Source organism: Xyrauchen texanus, chromosome 34 (genome assembly GCF_025860055.1).
Source record: "Xyrauchen texanus isolate HMW12.3.18 chromosome 34, RBS_HiC_50CHRs, whole genome shotgun sequence".
NCBI classification, from domain to species: Eukaryota; Metazoa; Chordata; class Actinopteri; order Cypriniformes; family Catostomidae; genus Xyrauchen; species Xyrauchen texanus.
In genome coordinates, this window is record NC_068309.1 from 5,226,948 (window position 1) to 5,244,286 (window position 17,339).

A 17,339-nucleotide genomic window follows, 5' to 3' on the forward strand; every position below is an offset into this window, starting at 1 on the left:
GGCCGAAATGGGCTTCCTCAGAAGGGTGGCGGGCTTCTCCCTTAGAGATAGGGTGAGGAGCTCAGTCATCCGTGAGGAGCTCGGAGTAGAGCCGCTGCTCCTTTGCGTTGAAAGGAGTCAGTTGAGGTGGTTTGGGCATCTGGTAAGGATGCCCCTGGCCGCCTCCCTAGGGAGGTGTTTCAGGCACGTCCAGCTGGGAGGAGGCCTCGGGAAGACCCAGGACTAGGTGGAGAGATTACATCTCCACACTGGCCTGGGAACGCCTCGGGGTCGCCCAGTCAGAGCTGGTTAATGTGGCTCGGGATAGGGAAGTTTGGGGCCCCCTGCTGGAGCAGCTGCCCCTGCGACCCGACTTCGGATAAGCGGTTGAAGATGGATGGATGGATGGATGGATTAATTATCTTGTTTGTATGATTAAAATAACCAACTAAAAATCAAAAGTTTTATATATTTCCATAGTTTTTAATTACATTTACATTTATGCATTTGGCAGATGCTTTTATCCAAAGCGACTTACAGAGCACTTATTACAGAGACAATCCCCCCCGGAGCAACCTGGAGTTAAGTGCTTTGCTCAAGGACACAATGGTGGTGGCTGTGGGGATTGAACCAGTGTAATTAGTTTGCGCCATTTGCAATGCTTCATAGGATTGTAGTTAATTCCCGTTAAATACAGTCTTGTACCTTTTGTCTTTTTGTCGATTTTCAAACACTTTTTGCTTCAAATCAAAGTTTGTAATGTTGTGATTCACCTCAGAGCTGGTTCCTTTGGTTTATGGTTTACAACTCTTTTACCTATTGTAAAAATTAATGGGAAAAATACTTTCGTAACCAAGATGGCTGACAAAGTGAGCGGGCACTGTTACGATCTATTGTACAAAAAAGGCAAGAGCTTTCTTAAATCTGCAGTTTCTTTTCGTAATTTCCGGGACTCAGGAGTGCACAAGTTTTTACCAGACTGACCCCACTGTCAAGCTCCTGATGTTTGCAAATGACACCACGGTCATTGTCAACAGCCTTGAGCTGAACACGCTCAAAATAGTGGAGATGATAGTGGACTTCAGGAGAAATCCACCCGCACATATTTAATTAAATTAGTGTACATACCCCTACCGTGCACATAGATTACCACTTACACATGTACATATGCCATTCTGTTATATGTCCTATTATTTGTATGTCTATTTATACTCTTACGTTGTCAGTACCGCCGCTCCCTATAAGCAGACTACGCAGTCTGCGTAGGGCACCAACTCCCTAGGGGGGCACCATCTTACCCTAGGAGGGCACTAGAAAGTCCACCGGCTGCTCTTAATAGCACGTTATACCTTATTTGATTGCTAATATCACGCAACCCCCCAATTTGGCCAGCGGTGGCCCTGTACCTTGTTTTATGTTCTGTCCCACTGTAATGTTCTGTGTGCACTTTTTTCTCCTTTAAAAAAAAAACACTGTTGTACGTGAGAACACTTGGCAATAAAGCTCATTCTGATTCTGAAAACAAAGGTGTGTTTACGAGGTACCTGGCTGCTACAATGAGAGCTTCTGAGGAAGAACTATTCGCTAGATTTGGCAACATTTGTGAGGTTCACAGACTACAGTCTTTAAAAGACATTTAGTGTTTTGAGACACTTAATAGCAAGCCAATTGTCAAACGTCTGGTTCCTGAAGGCCTGACTGGAAAACCTTCTTTTCCTCTCCACTGTGTGTCGTACACCCATTTCATTGACCCACATCCAAACTCGTGTGTGTGTGTGTGTGTGTACATAATTAGTTCCACTGACTAATCTTCTCTGACCTGTATCTTCACTCTTGTGCTATCTCAGTACAGTAGAGTGATACACTGCCCCTGCTGTAGCTCTATCAAACATCACACCAGCGTGAAACTCACACTGATATCAGTGCAACACACTTCAGTTGATCACCAGCATAAACATACATTTTCAAGAGTGGCTTTAGTGTCCATATATATATTGGGGAGACTTACATGCATATGTAGAACAAAGTCTCAGGACTCTACTGTGTGTATGCATGCAGGGCTCTGAGACAGCAATATTCCCATGTGAAGGATGGTTGGCTCGCTCAGAGGAAGATGGTGAGACAATTCGAGAATTGGTGCCATCTGACATCATCGTTATGAAACTGTCACGAGATGGTACTCTTAAAGTCATCGAGACGGAGGTGGATGACGCACTGGAGAGTAAGTGTGTGTGTGTGTGTTTGGTTGCTCAAATATGTGTATGATAGCTCAAGGCCTGGGGAGTTGAAAGGGACAGTTTTTCTTTTCACATAGTGCTCTAGTTCCCAGCAATGATTTGCATTATAAATTAATTGTGCAGATTAGTGTGTAGTGCTTAGCTTTACTTCTTGCTGATTTTAGATACACTGCTGTTATTATATTTGTGGTCACTTTAAGGTATTTGTCTTTTTGTGATTATTCAGAGCTCATTTTATACGTAATATGATGTTTTTAGTTTTCACCGTCATATGTGATTAAATGTTAAATGATCAGGACAACGCATGTTGCACGTCAGACACGTCGGGGCCCAGGCGGTCACCTGTATTGCCTGTAGGACGGGCCAGCCCTGCAAAGAGTCCACAGATATCAACCTCATGATTTTAGGACATACGGTTCCAAAGTTGCGGGCAAAAAGAGAAATATTTCACATATTTTGACCCATAGGTGGTGCTGTTGTGCAACTCTGCATATGCCCTCAGATCATGGTGCTGATTAAGTGTTCCAAGTTTCGTTTCAATAGGACAAAGTGTTCCCGAGATATATATTCAATCTGTGCGGCTCAGTCTGGTGATTATTTAGAGACATTGCTTGGCAGAATTGGATAATGTTTGAGGGAATAGTAGTGAAAATAATTAATGACATAATCCAAGATGGCAGCTACTGTAATGGGTGGAGTGTTGTTTTAAGGGGTCCATTTGAATCATCAAGAGGAGACTAATTATGTCTCTAGGCCAAACGGTTAAAAAAATACATGCAAAAGAATAGTAATGTTTGACATGATGGTGGCGCTATGGAGTATGTCCTAGTGACTCCAAATTTGGTATGGAAGCTATTCATGACCACCCCTATCAGTGTACCAAATATCATAATTTTCCTATGTACGGTTCTATGGGCTGCCATAGACTCCCATTGGGGAGGAATAATAATAATAATAGTAATAATAATCGATCTTGGGATTTGAATGAATTTCGAGATCGTTCAAATGAGTACTGCGTTCAATTAGAAAAATCTATATTTTTGTCCAGCTCTAATAAATATAGTACAAAATCATTAAATAATTTATTGATTGTGTTTCTTGTAGATTGTATGTTCCAAAATAAGGCGAATCATAGATATTTATTTTGAAATACATTTTAAATTTTAATTTTGAACTTTTTTATTTATTTTTGTAATATAATAAAAAGAATGTGAAGGTTAAAATAAAATAAATGTTTTAATTTGGAGTATTGTTTTCCTGGGTTTTATTTTCGTTATGGATTGCAATTACTTTCACGTGACCAATATGTAATGTGTGTTTGTTTGCAGTACATACATATACAGTGACAGTAACCACAGGGGACGTGTATGGTGCGGGCACTGATGCCAACGTGTTCATCACGCTTTTCGGAGACATGGGCGACACTGGAGAGCGCAAACTCAGCAAATCAGAGAACAGCAACAAGTTTGAGAGGGGATCGGTGAGACAAACAAACAATAGAAATAATAATAATAATAATAATAATAATAATAATAATAAAAAACCATAGGTTCTTGTCTACTCTCTAAACACTTACTCTTTATTGTGCTTGATTCATTGGCACATGTTATTGCCAAGAAAAAAAAACTACAAATATGGCTGAACTACACTGATCTGATTGGCTGCTGCTGATGATCGCTGCTTGTGATTGGTCAGGTGGACACGTTCACCCTGGAGGCGGTAGATCTGGGCCATGTGTTCAAGATTCGCGTTCGTCATGACAACAGCATGCTGAGTGCGGATTGGTACCTGGATCAGGTGGAGGTTCTCGACCAGGACACGGAGGAAGTGTTTCTGTTTCTGTGTGAGCGATGGCTGTCTCGAAAGAAAGAAGACAAACGGATCGATAGGGTCTTCTACGTTAAGGTCTGCCTGCATGTGTGCATGCGTGCGCTCATGCATGCATGCGTTAATGTTGTGTTAAAGACAAGCATACATTTACAGTGTTTAAGTTTGCAAATGTGTGTGTGTGTGTGTGTGTGTGTGTGTGTGTGTGTGTGTGTGTGTGTGTAGGGGTTTGAGGGAGAGCGAGAGACTGCCTTCTGTCCAATTAAAAAAGTGACGAGTCTGGACAGTAACATGAACAAGAAGAAAAAGAAACGACACTCAGAGGAAGATGAGGAAGAGGAAGAAGGATCATGTATGTACAAACATACACACCGTCTTTTCCATAACATATTATAATGACATGTAATTTAACGTTTTGAAGTGGAGCATTACATGTTATGTTATGTCTACCCCCCCCAAATAAAAATAAATGTCATGAATTATATTTAGCATGAAGTAAATTAAGCTTCTTTTTTAGGACATTGAGATTTTTTGAATTGTGTCAATACCATAATGCAAACAAATCTCTTTATCATTACTGTCATGTGAAAACAATAATGATTTAAATGATTTCAAATATTTATACATAATGGTAGGATATTTGTACTGAATTTATTCATGCTGATTTAAATAAATCAAATTAATTTATTGTGTTTTTTTAATCGTAATCTGAGAATCACCATTGATATAATAGGAAATTACAAACGTACTGATGCATTAAGATGATAAACATGTTGAACTTAATGTTGCAATGCAAAAAAGTCTTAATGATCTTAAATAGACTTTATTAATTACAGTTAATTAGTCTGTGGATGTGTGGACATGTTTTCATGTGTGTGTGTGTGTGTGTGTATAGTGATCCCGTACCACTTCTCGGTGATGACGGGTTTGGACAGGGATGCAGGGACATACAGCCGAGCGTACGTCATCATTGTAGGAAAGAAGCACAACATGACGGATCGCCTCTGGCTCGACTTAGATGGGAAAAATGGTTTCCAGCCTGGATCTCTGAATTACTTCACCTGTTACGGTGCTGATGTTGGAGAAATCAAAAAAGTGGAGGTAAAATTACAAAATTGTGTATTTTGTCCAGTTTTTCTTTCCTACTGAAACGTGAAGTTTTGGTGGGACACATTGAAGGGCTTGTCTCAAAAGGGTTTTGTTACTTTACAGCCATGAAACATGATTTAATATTTGTTAGAGAGTTAAAGGTGGTATTAGGGGGAGAGAGCATTTGATTGGATAAAAATGTGTGTAGTGCAAAATCAATCATCAGTAATTTTGGTCGGTTTTCCCAAAAAGATGATTCCCCAAAAAAATGAACTTAATCACAAAAATCCAAATTTCACAGTTTTTTGGTCCTGGCACAAAATGACCATCGAACATCATTTCACTAATCATATCAGCAGTACATGGGAAAGTGTGAACGAGTACTAATCAGGTGAAATCACTCCATCATTCTGATTAAATGATAAGATCGGACTGACTGATATAAAAGGAGGGAAGAAGTGCTTCCAATCATTGTGTTCTTGTTAGCAATGGTTACCTCTAAATAAAGACGTGCAGCCATCATCACTTTGCATCAAAATGGCCTCACATGCAAGGAAATTGCTGCAAAGAATATTGCACCTGAAAGAACCATTTACCGTAGCATCAAGAACTTCAAGGAGAGAGGCATCAAGAACTTCAAGCACCAGGACTGTCTCCTCCTGAGGAGTCGGCTACAGAATCGTGTCACCACCAATGCAGAAATTGCTCAATATTGGCCACAGGTTGGTGTGAGTGCATCTGCACGCACAGTGAGGCGGAGACTTTTGGACAATGTCCTGGTGTCAAGAAGGGCAGCAAAGAAGCCACGTCTCTCCATGAAATACATCAAGGACAGACTGAAATTCTGCAGGAAGTACAAGGATTGGACAGCAGAAGACTGGTGCAAAGTTATTTTCTCTGATGAAGCCCCCTTCCGACTGTTTGGGACATCTGGATAATCGCTAGTCCGGAGAAGAAAAGGTGAACGCTACCATGAGTCCTGTGTCATGCCAACAGTGAAGCATCCTGAGACCATCCATGTGTGGGGTTGCTTTTCATCACAGGGAGTGGGCTCGCTCACAATCCTGCCCAAAAACACTGCCATGAATAAAGAATGGTATCAAATCGTCCTGCAAGAGCAACTTCTCCCAACGATCCAGGAGCAATTTGGTGATGATCCGTGCATTTTCCAGCATGATGGAGCACCATGTCACAAGGCAAGAGTGATAATGAAGTGGCTCGGAGATCATTACATAGACATTTTGGATCCGTGGCCAGGCAACTCCCCGGATCTTAATCCCATAGAGAACCTGTGGTCAATCCTCAAAAGGCGAGGGGAGAAGCAGAAGCCCACAAATTGTGATCAAGTCATAGCACTAATAAGGCAAGAATGGATCGCCATCACTCAGGATTTGGCCCAGAAGCTGATTTCCAGCATGCAAGAGTGAATTTCAGAGGTTATGAAGAACAGGGGTCAACACTGTAAATATCAACTCTTTGCATAAATCGAATGTTTTTGCCAATAAAAGCCTTTAAAACTTATGAAATGCTAATCATTGTTTTCCAGTATACCATAGAAACATGTGAAAAAAGAATCTACAAATACTGAAGCAGCAAACTTTGCAAAACACAAAATTTATGTCACTGCCAATACTTTTGGCCTTGGCTGTATATTAAATCGGTTATGTTGGAATTTATAAAGATAATGATAATGAAGGAAAATGCACAAGTTGGTTGACAGAATAAGAAAATAAGAAAGATTGATTTGTTTGCATTTTTTGGTCACTATATAATTCCCACCCTTCTATTTGTATTATTTAATAGTTTTTAAGTCTTTACTATTATTCTGAAATTTAAAAATGGAAAATGGTACTAATGGAGAATAATTGTGTCCAACCTTTTGACTGTAGTGCAGATTGACATGAGGTGGTGTGTGTGTGTTGTGTGTAGTTGGGTCATGATGGTGCGACTCCTGATAGCTGCTGGTTGGTCGAGGAATTGTCCGTTGAGGTGCCCACTAAAGCAGTGCGCTACGTCTTCCACTGTAATTGCTGGTTGGCCAAAGACAGAGGAGACGGACTCACCGCTCGCATCCTAAACATACAGGATGCTGAAATGATCAACATCTCACTGAAGGTATGCATACATGTGAACAAGCACACAAAATATTGGTAGATGAGCTCTTCAGAAATAGAGGAAAGTGTGTGAATGTTTAAATTCTGTATTAATTTCTGCTATCAGCAACAAATGGAATGACTAAATAATACAATCCCTGCTAAACACAGCTTAATACAGATAGTCCCACATTGGTTGAGCCAGGAGTTGACAAGTCAGACAAAAAGTGCCACAGAGCTTTCAGAATACAGAATAATTACATTATTCAGGTAGCTAACCAATGAATGGCTTACTTACTTACAATTGGTTGTCCGAAGTAAGTTTATGCTTAAAACGATAAAAGTCACTATTACATAAATCAGGCATGTAAGGTTAGAATATAAACTGTTCACTATCACCCCAGGAGTCACGAGTCCGAATCCAGGGCATGCTGAGTGGCTCCAGCCAGGTCTCCTAAGCAACCAAATTGGCCCGGTTGCTAGGGAGGGTAGAGTCACATGGGGTAAACTCCTTGTGGTGGTGATTAGTGGCATGGTGTCAATGGCAGGTTTTGACAAAATTAGCCATTTTCTACTTGTCTGTGAGCTTGCCTGGCTGAACAATCCAGTGGTATATCTTAGCAGTAGGAAAAGCATGCTATACAATTGAATCATTGGAAAAATATCTTATCTATGATTAAATGTTATACATCATTGCAAAGGGGAGAATCTCAGCCTTCTAATGACACCTCTCAGGAGAATGTATTTTAACATCCAAAACATTATGCACTTACATGACTTTAATTTTCTACTTGTTACACCGGCTTCAGAACTTTATTCAACATTTTTATGAGGCTTTTAACCCTTTATATTAGTAGCTTCATGAAAGATATGTCTGTTGTGTATGTTAGGTGATCTATGAGGCAACTGTGACAACAGGAGATGTTCAGCATGCAGGGACAGACACACAGATTTACATCACTGTGTTTGGAGTTTATGGCACCTCAGAGGAGATGCTACTGCCAAAATTAGAGGACAGGTACATCATATTTGGTTTTAAACATGTCTACTTTTTAGGATTCAAATGTGAAAATACCCCATCTGTTTAAACATCTATAGTTGACGTTACGCTGCAGGGTTGTGTGTTAATTTCATGTACACAGCCAAGAGTAAACTAGAATCGCTGAGTGTCGTGACGGTGGCAAAGTAGCTCTGATGGAGCATTTCCTTAAATCTAAACTCACCGAAAACGTATAGACTAACACTACATCTGGAAAAGCAAATATGGTTATACACCAGAATATTGTTTCTCAGTTGTTTGTGTAGCATTTGTGTGTGTTTAGTAAATGTTGTATTTGTGTGTAAAGGTTTGAGCGAGGGCAGGTGGACACATTTAATCTGGAGATTGAGGATATTTCTCCTTTGAGAAAAATGAGAGTGCGTGTAGATGGTTCCGGAAGCAGACCTGACTGGTTTCTCGATAAGGTACTGTGATTAAGAGAGACAAATTGGGAAAGGAGTGCAACTTTCTATGCCTTTTTGTGTCAAATTAATGTGTATGTGTGTAGATTGAACTGCATAACCTGCAGATGGAAGAGGTGGCGTTGTTTACATATGAGGATTGGCTGTCTCGCTCGTATGGACCCAAACGAACACTCATTTGCGAGATGCCTGCTGTGATAAATGATGAAGAAATGGTGGAGCTCACCATCTACACCGTTTCTGTGAAGACTAGCGACGCAACCGGTACACAACTTAAACACAACCCTTCGAAACTGCCCGCAGCTCTTGTTATTGCCATGATTCTCACGAAAACTGTCAAGAAAATGTCCTGATCATATTTAAACCCAAATCAATGAAAAGAAAAAATGAATTCAAAACTGAGTTCTAAAGCTAGGAAATTTAACATGTTAATTTCTGCGGTTAATATTTGACTGTTCAAAGCGTTAAAAATATAAACACAATTAATGCAGAATCCATTTTACCCTGATTGTGTGGAGCAGTGCACACTTATTCATTACGCGTGACGCATGTCCCAGGCATATTAAACCTGGGAGCGGATTTTTAGAACGGAGAATGGAGACTTCACCCGCAAGTGGTGAAACAGGTGTGGGAGAGATATGGGGAACTAATAATGCATTGGAAATGTACACTTAAGTTTCACTTGCCAATAACCATTTCCACAAAACATAAACATTTGAATATATTAAAATACTCAAATATTTGTTTCTTTTGATTTTAGAGTAAAATAGTTCCAGGACATTTTTGTGACTGGTTACGTGAGACTCACCCATTAGTTCTTATGGTACTAGTAAGAACAGATAGATGGGTCCAGTGTTATTTTAGTTTTAAGAAATTCACTAGTTTTTATTTTTTATTAAAAAAATTTTTTTTTATTGTTTTAGTTTCTTAACTCCTGTTTTTATTTATAATTAAGTTAGCTAAAAAAATGTCACTGGTATATTACCTTAGACTGATAGATCATTACGTATGTTTGGTTGTTTTTTAGGCGCAGGAACCGATGCTAATGTGTGGATGATTATTTTTGGTGAGAATGGAGACACTGGAACTCTAACCCTGAAAGAGAGCAACAACACCAATAAGTTTGAACGCAAACAGATGGACACATTCCGTTTCCCTGACATCCTTAGCTTGGGTGAACTCTCGAAAGTACGCGTTTGGCACGACAACTCAGGTGAGCCAATCAGAATACTCAGAACAACTCTACTGAGCCAGTAAAATCACTGGTTAATCTGCGCACCATTGAAGCTAAAGCTAAAAGGGGCAGTTCACTCAACTAGTTTTTTTTCATCCATCAACCCACATCATTTTATAGTTTATGTAAATGTGCTAGACGGATGTTTTTGACTGTTGCGATGAGTCTAACTGTTTAAGTGTCTAGCTGGCAACCTTTTTTTAAGATGTTTTGTCAAGTTATAAAACTTGTAAAAACTCCTAAATTCTGTTCCATTCATGGTGATGCATTTTAACCAGTGGCGGGCCGTGCATTTAAAGTGTAGGCCTTCAGTGCGTTTCATGCCATTAAGAAAACATAGTGTCACAATGCATAAGACACCCTATGTCCCGAACAGACATATGAATCTACTCTGGAGGTCTATAATACCTGGAAAAATCTATCTAATAATATTTGCGATTTAAATGTTGCTTGCAATAAATTTAGTTTCATCAGGGTACACGGTTATGCTGCGTTCCATGCAAGTTGGATGGGGGATATTCCTACTTTATATCTCAAACCATAAATGCATTCCATTCCCAGATATTCGGAAGATGATTGTTAAGGAAACAAAACTGCAATGCTCCCGTTAGCTTAGCAGGAGTTTGAATCTCATTAGAGATGTCTCCTAGCAACTCAACTGATAAACAATGCTGCAGCACTATGTCTCCTAGCAACCCAACTGATAAACAATGCTGCAGCACTATGTCTCCTAGCAACCCGACTGATAAACAATGCTGCAGTGCTATGTCTCCTAGCAACCCGACTGATAAACAATGCTGCAGTGCTATGTCTCCTAGCAACCCAACTGATAAACAATGCTGCAGCGCTATGTCTCCTAGCAACCCAACTGATAAACAGTGCTGCAGCGCTATGTCTCCTAGCAACCCAACTGATAAACAATGCTGCAGCGCTATGTCTCCTAGCAACTCAACTGATAAACAATGCTACAGCACTATGTCTCCTAGCAACCCAACTGATAAACAATGCTGCAGCACTGTCTCCTAGCAACCCAACTGATAAACAATGCTGCAGCGCTGTCTCCTAGCAACCCAACTGATAAACAATTCTGCAGCGCTATGTCTCCTAGCAACCCAACTGATAAACAATGCTGCAGCGCTGTCTCCTAGCAACCCAACTGATAAACAATGCTGCAGCGCTGTCTCCTAGCAACCCAACTGATAAACAGTGCTGCAGCGCTGTCTTCTAGTAACCCAACTGATAAACAATGCTGCAGCGCTGTCTCCTAGCAACCCAACTGATAAACAGTGCTGCAGTGCTATGTCTCCTAGCAACCCAACTGATAAACAGTGCTGCAGCGCTGTCTCCTAGCAACCCAACTGATAAACAATGCTGCAGCGTTGTCTCCTAGCAACCCAACTGATAAACAATGCTGCAGCGCTATGTCTCCTAGCAACCCAACTGATAAACAGTGCTGCAGCGCTATGTCTCCTATCAACCCAACTGATAAACAATGCTGCAGCACTATGTCTCCTAGCAACCCAACTGATAAACAATGCTGCAGCACTATGTCTCCTAGCAACCCAACTGATAAACAGTGCTGCAGCGCTGTGTCTCCTAGCAACCCAACTGATAAACAGTGCTGCAGCGCTGTCTCCTAGCAACCCAACTGATAAACAGTGCTGCAGTGCTATGTCTCATAGCAACCCAACTGATAAACAGTGCTGCAGTGCTATGTCTCCTAGCAACCCAACTGATAAACAGTGCTGCAGCGCTGTCTCCTAGCAACCCAACTGATAAACAATGCTGCAGCGTTGTCTCCTAGCAACCCAACTGATAAACAATGCTGCAGCGCTATGTCTCCTAGCAACCCAACTGATAAACAGTGCTGCAGCGCTATGTCTCCTACCAACCCAACTGATAAACAATGCTGCAGCACTATGTCTCCTAGCAACCCAACTGATAAACAATGCTGCAGCACTGTCTCCTAGCAACCCAACTGATAAACAGTGCTGCAGCGCTGCGTCTCCTAGCAAACCAACTGATAAACAGTGCTGCAGCGCTGTCTCCTAGCAACCCAACTGATAAACAGTGCTGCAGTGCTATGTCTCATAGCAACCCAACTGATAAACAATGCTGCAGCGCTGTCTCCTAGCAACCCAACTGATAAACAATGCTGCAGCGCTATGTCTCCTAGCAACCCAACTGATAAACAATGCTGCAGCGCTATGTCTCCTAGCAACCCAACTGATAAACTGTGCTGCAGCTCTATGTCTCCTAGCAACCCAACTGATAAACAATGCTGCAGCGCTATGTCTCTAGCAACCCAACTGATAAACAGTGCTGCAGCGCTATGTCTCCTAGCAACCCAACTGATAAACAATGCTGCAGCGCTATGTCTCCTAGCAACCCAACTGATAAACTGTGCTGCAGCGCTATGTCTCCTAGCAACCCAACTGATAAACAGTGCTGCAGTGCTATGTCTCTAGCAACCCAACTGATAAACAATGCTGCAGCTCTATGTCTCCTAGCAACCCAACTGATAAACAATGCTGCAGCGCTATGTCTCTAGCAACCCAACTGATAAACTGTGCTGCAGCTCTATGTCTCCTAGCAACCCAACTGATAAACAATGCTGCAGCGTTATGTCTCCTAGCAACCCAACTGATAAACTGTGCTGCAGCTCTATGTCTCCTAGCAACCCAACTGATAAACTGTGCTGCAGCGTTATGTCTCCTAGCAACCCAACTGATAAACAATGCTGCAGCGTTATGTCTCCTAGCAACCCAACTGATAAACTGTGCTGCAGCGCTATGTCTCCTAGCAACCCAACTGATAAACAGTGCTGCAGTGCTATGTCTCCTAGCAACCCAACTGATAAACAATGCTGCAGCTCTATGTCTCCTAGCAACCCAACTGATAAACAGTGCTGCAGCGCTATGTCTCCTAGCAACCCAACTGATAAACTGTGCTGCAGTGCTATGTCTCCTAGCAACCCAACTGATAAACAATGCTGCAGCGCTATGTCTCCTAGCAACCCAACTGATAAACTGTGCTGCAGCGCTATGTCTCCTAGCAACCCAACTGATAAACTGTTCTGCAGCACTAGCATTTATGCTTCAGGTTTATCAAAAGAGATTATAATGTTTTATACAAGTGTTTCTGCAGGCGTTTGTTAAACATGCTTTAATATCATTTTTATCGATATTACTTAATAAAGTGAATGTTTATCACTTACTTTGTATATCTCCCTGAGTGTGGACATGTTTGAGTGACATCATGCACCTGCATCTTGGCAAAATTTGAGATGAGAATTTCTGCACGAGTCTAAAAGTTGTGACTTCAAGATGCATTGCACTTTTCCTTGTAGGAAGTTGTAAAATCCGACTTTCCGAGTTGAATGAAATGCAACGCTACTTTTGAAAACTTCCGACACTGAATGCTCAAGCAGCCTAATTTACATTTAAAAAAAACTCCTGATGTTGCTATAACAATACAAAAAGCACTTACCAATTTGCTTGAAGTGAAAATCAGGATCTCTTTCTCATAAGGATCTCTTTCTCATTGGTGATGTGGCAGTGACAGCCGACTCGTCAGCAAGATCTTGCGCTCTTTGCTTTCAAATGACTTTTTATTAGCTTTTGGTTTTCTGCATTAATTGGTCATAAAATGTGATCTCATGTTCATCAAAGTCACGAGTAGAGACAAACACAATGTGCTTAAGCTAACAACACACACACACACACACGATTATAATCTTTCATGTCTTTATTGAACACATCCCATTAAACACTCACAGTGCTGTGGAAAAGTAAGTGAACCCTTGGATTTAATAACTGGTCAGTCATTCTTTGGCAGCAATAACCTCAACCAAGTGTTTCTGGTAGCTGCGGATTAGACCTGCACAACGTTCAGAAGAAATTATGGACATTCTTCCTTACAGAACTGCTTCAGCTCAGACATATTCTTAAGATATCTGGTGTGAACGGCTCTCTTGAGGTTATTCCAAAGCATCTCTATTGGGTTATGGTCTGGGCTCTGACTGGGACACTCCAAACGGTGGATTTTCCTTTTTTTAAGTCATTCTGTAGTGGATTTACTTCGATGTTTAGTGTCATTGTCCTGCTACATCACTCAACTTCTGCTGAGCTTCAGCTGGCACACAGCCACCCTGACATTACCTGTAGGATTTCTTGATAAACATGGGAATTCATTTTGCCATTGATGATGGCAAGTGGTCCAGGCCCCATAGCAGCCCCAAATCATGATGCTTCCTCCAACATACTTCACCGTTTGGATGTTGTTTTCATGTTGGTATGCGGTGACCTTTTTATGCCATACATAGTGCTGCGTGTTCTTCCAAAACTATTCAACTTTAGATTCTTCATTCCACAAAACATGTTCACAGTTGCGTTGTGCCGTGTCAAGGTGGTCTTTGGCAAAATTCAGGCGTGCTGCAATGTTTTGTTGTAAAGCAGCGGCTTCCTTCGTGGTGTCCTGCCATGGACACCATGCCTGTTTAATGTTTTCCATATTGTAGACTCATGAACAGAGATGTTAACCAGTTCCAATGATTCCTTCAAGTCTTTAACTATCTCTCTAGGGTTCTTGTTTTACCTCATTGATCATTCTGTGATGTGCCCTTTGAGTCATCTTGGCTGGACAGCCACTTCTAGAGTAGCCACAGTACTAAATCGCCTCCATTTATTGAAAATTTGTCTTACTGTGGACACATGAATATCTAAGCTCTTCAAGATTATCTACAGTCTCGTTTCATTAATTGGATGCCAGGTTTGCCAACTCCTTACTCTAATTAGCTTTTGTTGTCATCTTTATCCTAGGGATTCACTAACTTTTCCACAGCACTGTGAATGTTGGGATGTGTTCAATAAAATATGAAAGATTATAATTGTGTGTGTGTTATTAGCTTAAGCACATTGTGTTTGTCTCTACTTGTGACTTTGATGAAGATGAGATAACATTTTATGAGGAATAAATGCAGAAAACCAGCTATTTCCAAAGGGTTCACATACTTTTTCTTGCCAATGTATGAACATCTGCTTTCTGAGGAACTGCCATTAGAAGTTCTAAATGTTCAAAACTGCCATAATTGTGTGTGTGTGTGTGTGTGTGTGTGTGTGTGTGTGTGTGTGTGTGTGTGTGTGTGTGTGTGTGTGTGTTGACAGGTCTGGCTTCTGGTTGGCACCTGGAGTATGTGGATGTGCATGATGACATCTTGGGGAAGAAATTTCGATTTCAGTGCGACCGCTGGCTCGCCAAGAATGAAGATGATGGACAGATAATGAGAGAGCTTGCATGTGCCAACAATGATGCATTAGATTTCGACGAAAAAACAAGTGAGACACAAACACATTTAACTTCACAACCTTCAATCAATGATCATCCGACCTACAGTATACACCATACAAACACTGATATATATAAGCATGGCCTGGTCTAAGGAGGGGGATCTTTGTATGTGTTTAATTGTCAAAAAAAACGTCACAATGCACAAAAAACATATAAGCAATGCAAAACTATTTTTTGTAAAATATGACCCCCACATGTTTTCATGAGATTCTCCCACATGCGAGACTAAACTCATGCATCCATTTCACAAGTATTTATTATATAGCACCATGTTGTTCCGCTTCATACAGAATATGAGATTCAGGTAACAACAGCGGATACAGATGATGCAGAAACCAAAGAGAACGCCTGGATCGTTCTAGAAGGGAAGAAAGGCCGTTCTAAAGAGTTTGTGATGGAGAACTCAACAAAGAAGAAGCGTTTCTTACAGTAGGGAATCGACAGTTAATATCAAAGCCTTATTTCCTGTTTACCTTCATTAGTTCTGCTGAGTACAATTGCTCCATGTGTGATTTCAGAGGCTCTACGGACAGTTTTGTGTTCTCCTCTAAGGAGCTGGGAGACATCGCTGGGATCTGTCTGGGACATATCCCTAAAGATGGCAAGAAAGTCAAATCTGAGGCCTCTTGGGGTGTGGAGGAGGTTGTTGTGACGGAGAAGGAGTTAGGCAATAGGTCAGTGAAACTTTGACCTTAAAGGTCTGTCCACACCAGTCTAATTGCATTTTCTAGGTCAGTGACGCCGGATTTGCACATAATCCATGAGCGGGGTGTGAGCGGGGCATGAGCAACGCATTGCGTTTGGGCTTTCACATAGGCTGCATCTCTCTTTTCTAGATTCCTACGGCAACAGGGGGCTGTAGGTTGAAATATGAAAGTCCCTTTCAAGGCAAGTCAGTCCACTCTGCGGTCATCTTTGGAATGCTCTCGGGCATGCTGGGAAGCTATTTTCAAACATTAGCAAACATGTTTTTTCAGGCTGCTAATATGCGGATTCTCGAGCTGATTGACAGGCAATATCTGTGTCTAAAAGGGGATTGTCTCTTGTACCTGTGAAGCGGGACTTCGTTTCTACATCTGTTCCAGTTTGTCCCATTCATTTTAATACTGGTGGTCCGTCTCTTCTAAACTATCTCTCTCTATATACAGCAAAAGTCCTGCAAAGTAATTTATTAATTCTTTAGTTTTTTTAGTTATTTTGTGTTTGTTTGTTTGTTTGTATGCAGACCTATAAATTGTATTGTATAGTTGGTCTATTTTAACTAAATTTAGCTTTTGCGTCATTTCTAAAATCTCCTGATTATTTTAGTTTTCTGCAACACCCAGAGCCGCTGCGTTCAGAGCGAGCCGCATGGCAAAAATAGGCTCAGCATCTAAACTACCCGCTCACTGCTGCGTATGGGACATTTCTGGGACACTTGCAATGTGAAGAGCGTAATCTGTTAACGTGGGCGACGAAATGAAAATGTGCTGCTCACGCGCCGCTCAAGGAGTATGTGTGAATCAGACTAAAGAGTTTACTTGCATTTTAGGGACATTGACAAGGTTTTCCAAGTTGATTAAAATTAGAAATCTTTTAGAAAATCTGTGTGTGTGTGAGAGAAACAAATGTAATTTTAAGTCATGAATATCAAGAATATTTCTCATGGTTATCCATATGACTTGAACAAAATGTTCCTTTTCTTAAAAATGTCAAAATATTGCTACAGAATTGCTATTTACATGTTGGTTACACCACAAAATATTTTTTAAGAATTAATCATATTTTCAAGACTGTTACATTAAATTAAATTTTTTACTTTAAGCCACACAAATAAATACTCAGTAATTGAAGACATGTTCGTCATAGTAGAGGATTATTGAAGTAAATCTTTTGTGTGAATTTTAATAGATCTGGGCAAAGAAATAATGAGCATCATCTTATTGACACATAAAAGATCAATTGTTGTGGAGTCAGAGCTCTTTAAAGGAAAGCCCGAGTTTACATCTTTAATGCAGTTATATTTAATGCGTTAGCTTTATTAAAGTTCACTCTGTGGCGGGACGCTCGTCCCTCGAGCACACGCTTAAT

At 40.8% G+C, this 17,339-nt stretch overlaps 1 protein-coding gene across 1 annotated transcript in view; it reads left to right on the forward strand.

Annotated features, from left to right (window-relative positions):
• The window catches only part of LOC127627346 (lipoxygenase homology domain-containing protein 1-like), a 62,040-nt gene that overhangs the window by 42,114 nt on the left and 2,587 nt on the right, over positions 1 to 17,339 (forward strand). The window contains exons 29-41 of the mRNA XM_052103694.1: positions 2,038 to 2,200; positions 3,545 to 3,696; positions 3,912 to 4,121; positions 4,269 to 4,395; positions 4,939 to 5,144; positions 7,062 to 7,247; positions 8,116 to 8,243; positions 8,572 to 8,689; positions 8,773 to 8,950; positions 9,714 to 9,899; positions 15,086 to 15,256; positions 15,560 to 15,698; positions 15,788 to 15,943. Of these exons, the coding sequence (XP_051959654.1) occupies positions 2,038 to 2,200; positions 3,545 to 3,696; positions 3,912 to 4,121; positions 4,269 to 4,395; positions 4,939 to 5,144; positions 7,062 to 7,247; positions 8,116 to 8,243; positions 8,572 to 8,689; positions 8,773 to 8,950; positions 9,714 to 9,899; positions 15,086 to 15,256; positions 15,560 to 15,698; positions 15,788 to 15,943 (2,120 nt within the window). The remainder of the gene's footprint in view (positions 1 to 2,037; positions 2,201 to 3,544; positions 3,697 to 3,911; positions 4,122 to 4,268; positions 4,396 to 4,938; positions 5,145 to 7,061; positions 7,248 to 8,115; positions 8,244 to 8,571; positions 8,690 to 8,772; positions 8,951 to 9,713; positions 9,900 to 15,085; positions 15,257 to 15,559; positions 15,699 to 15,787; positions 15,944 to 17,339) is intronic.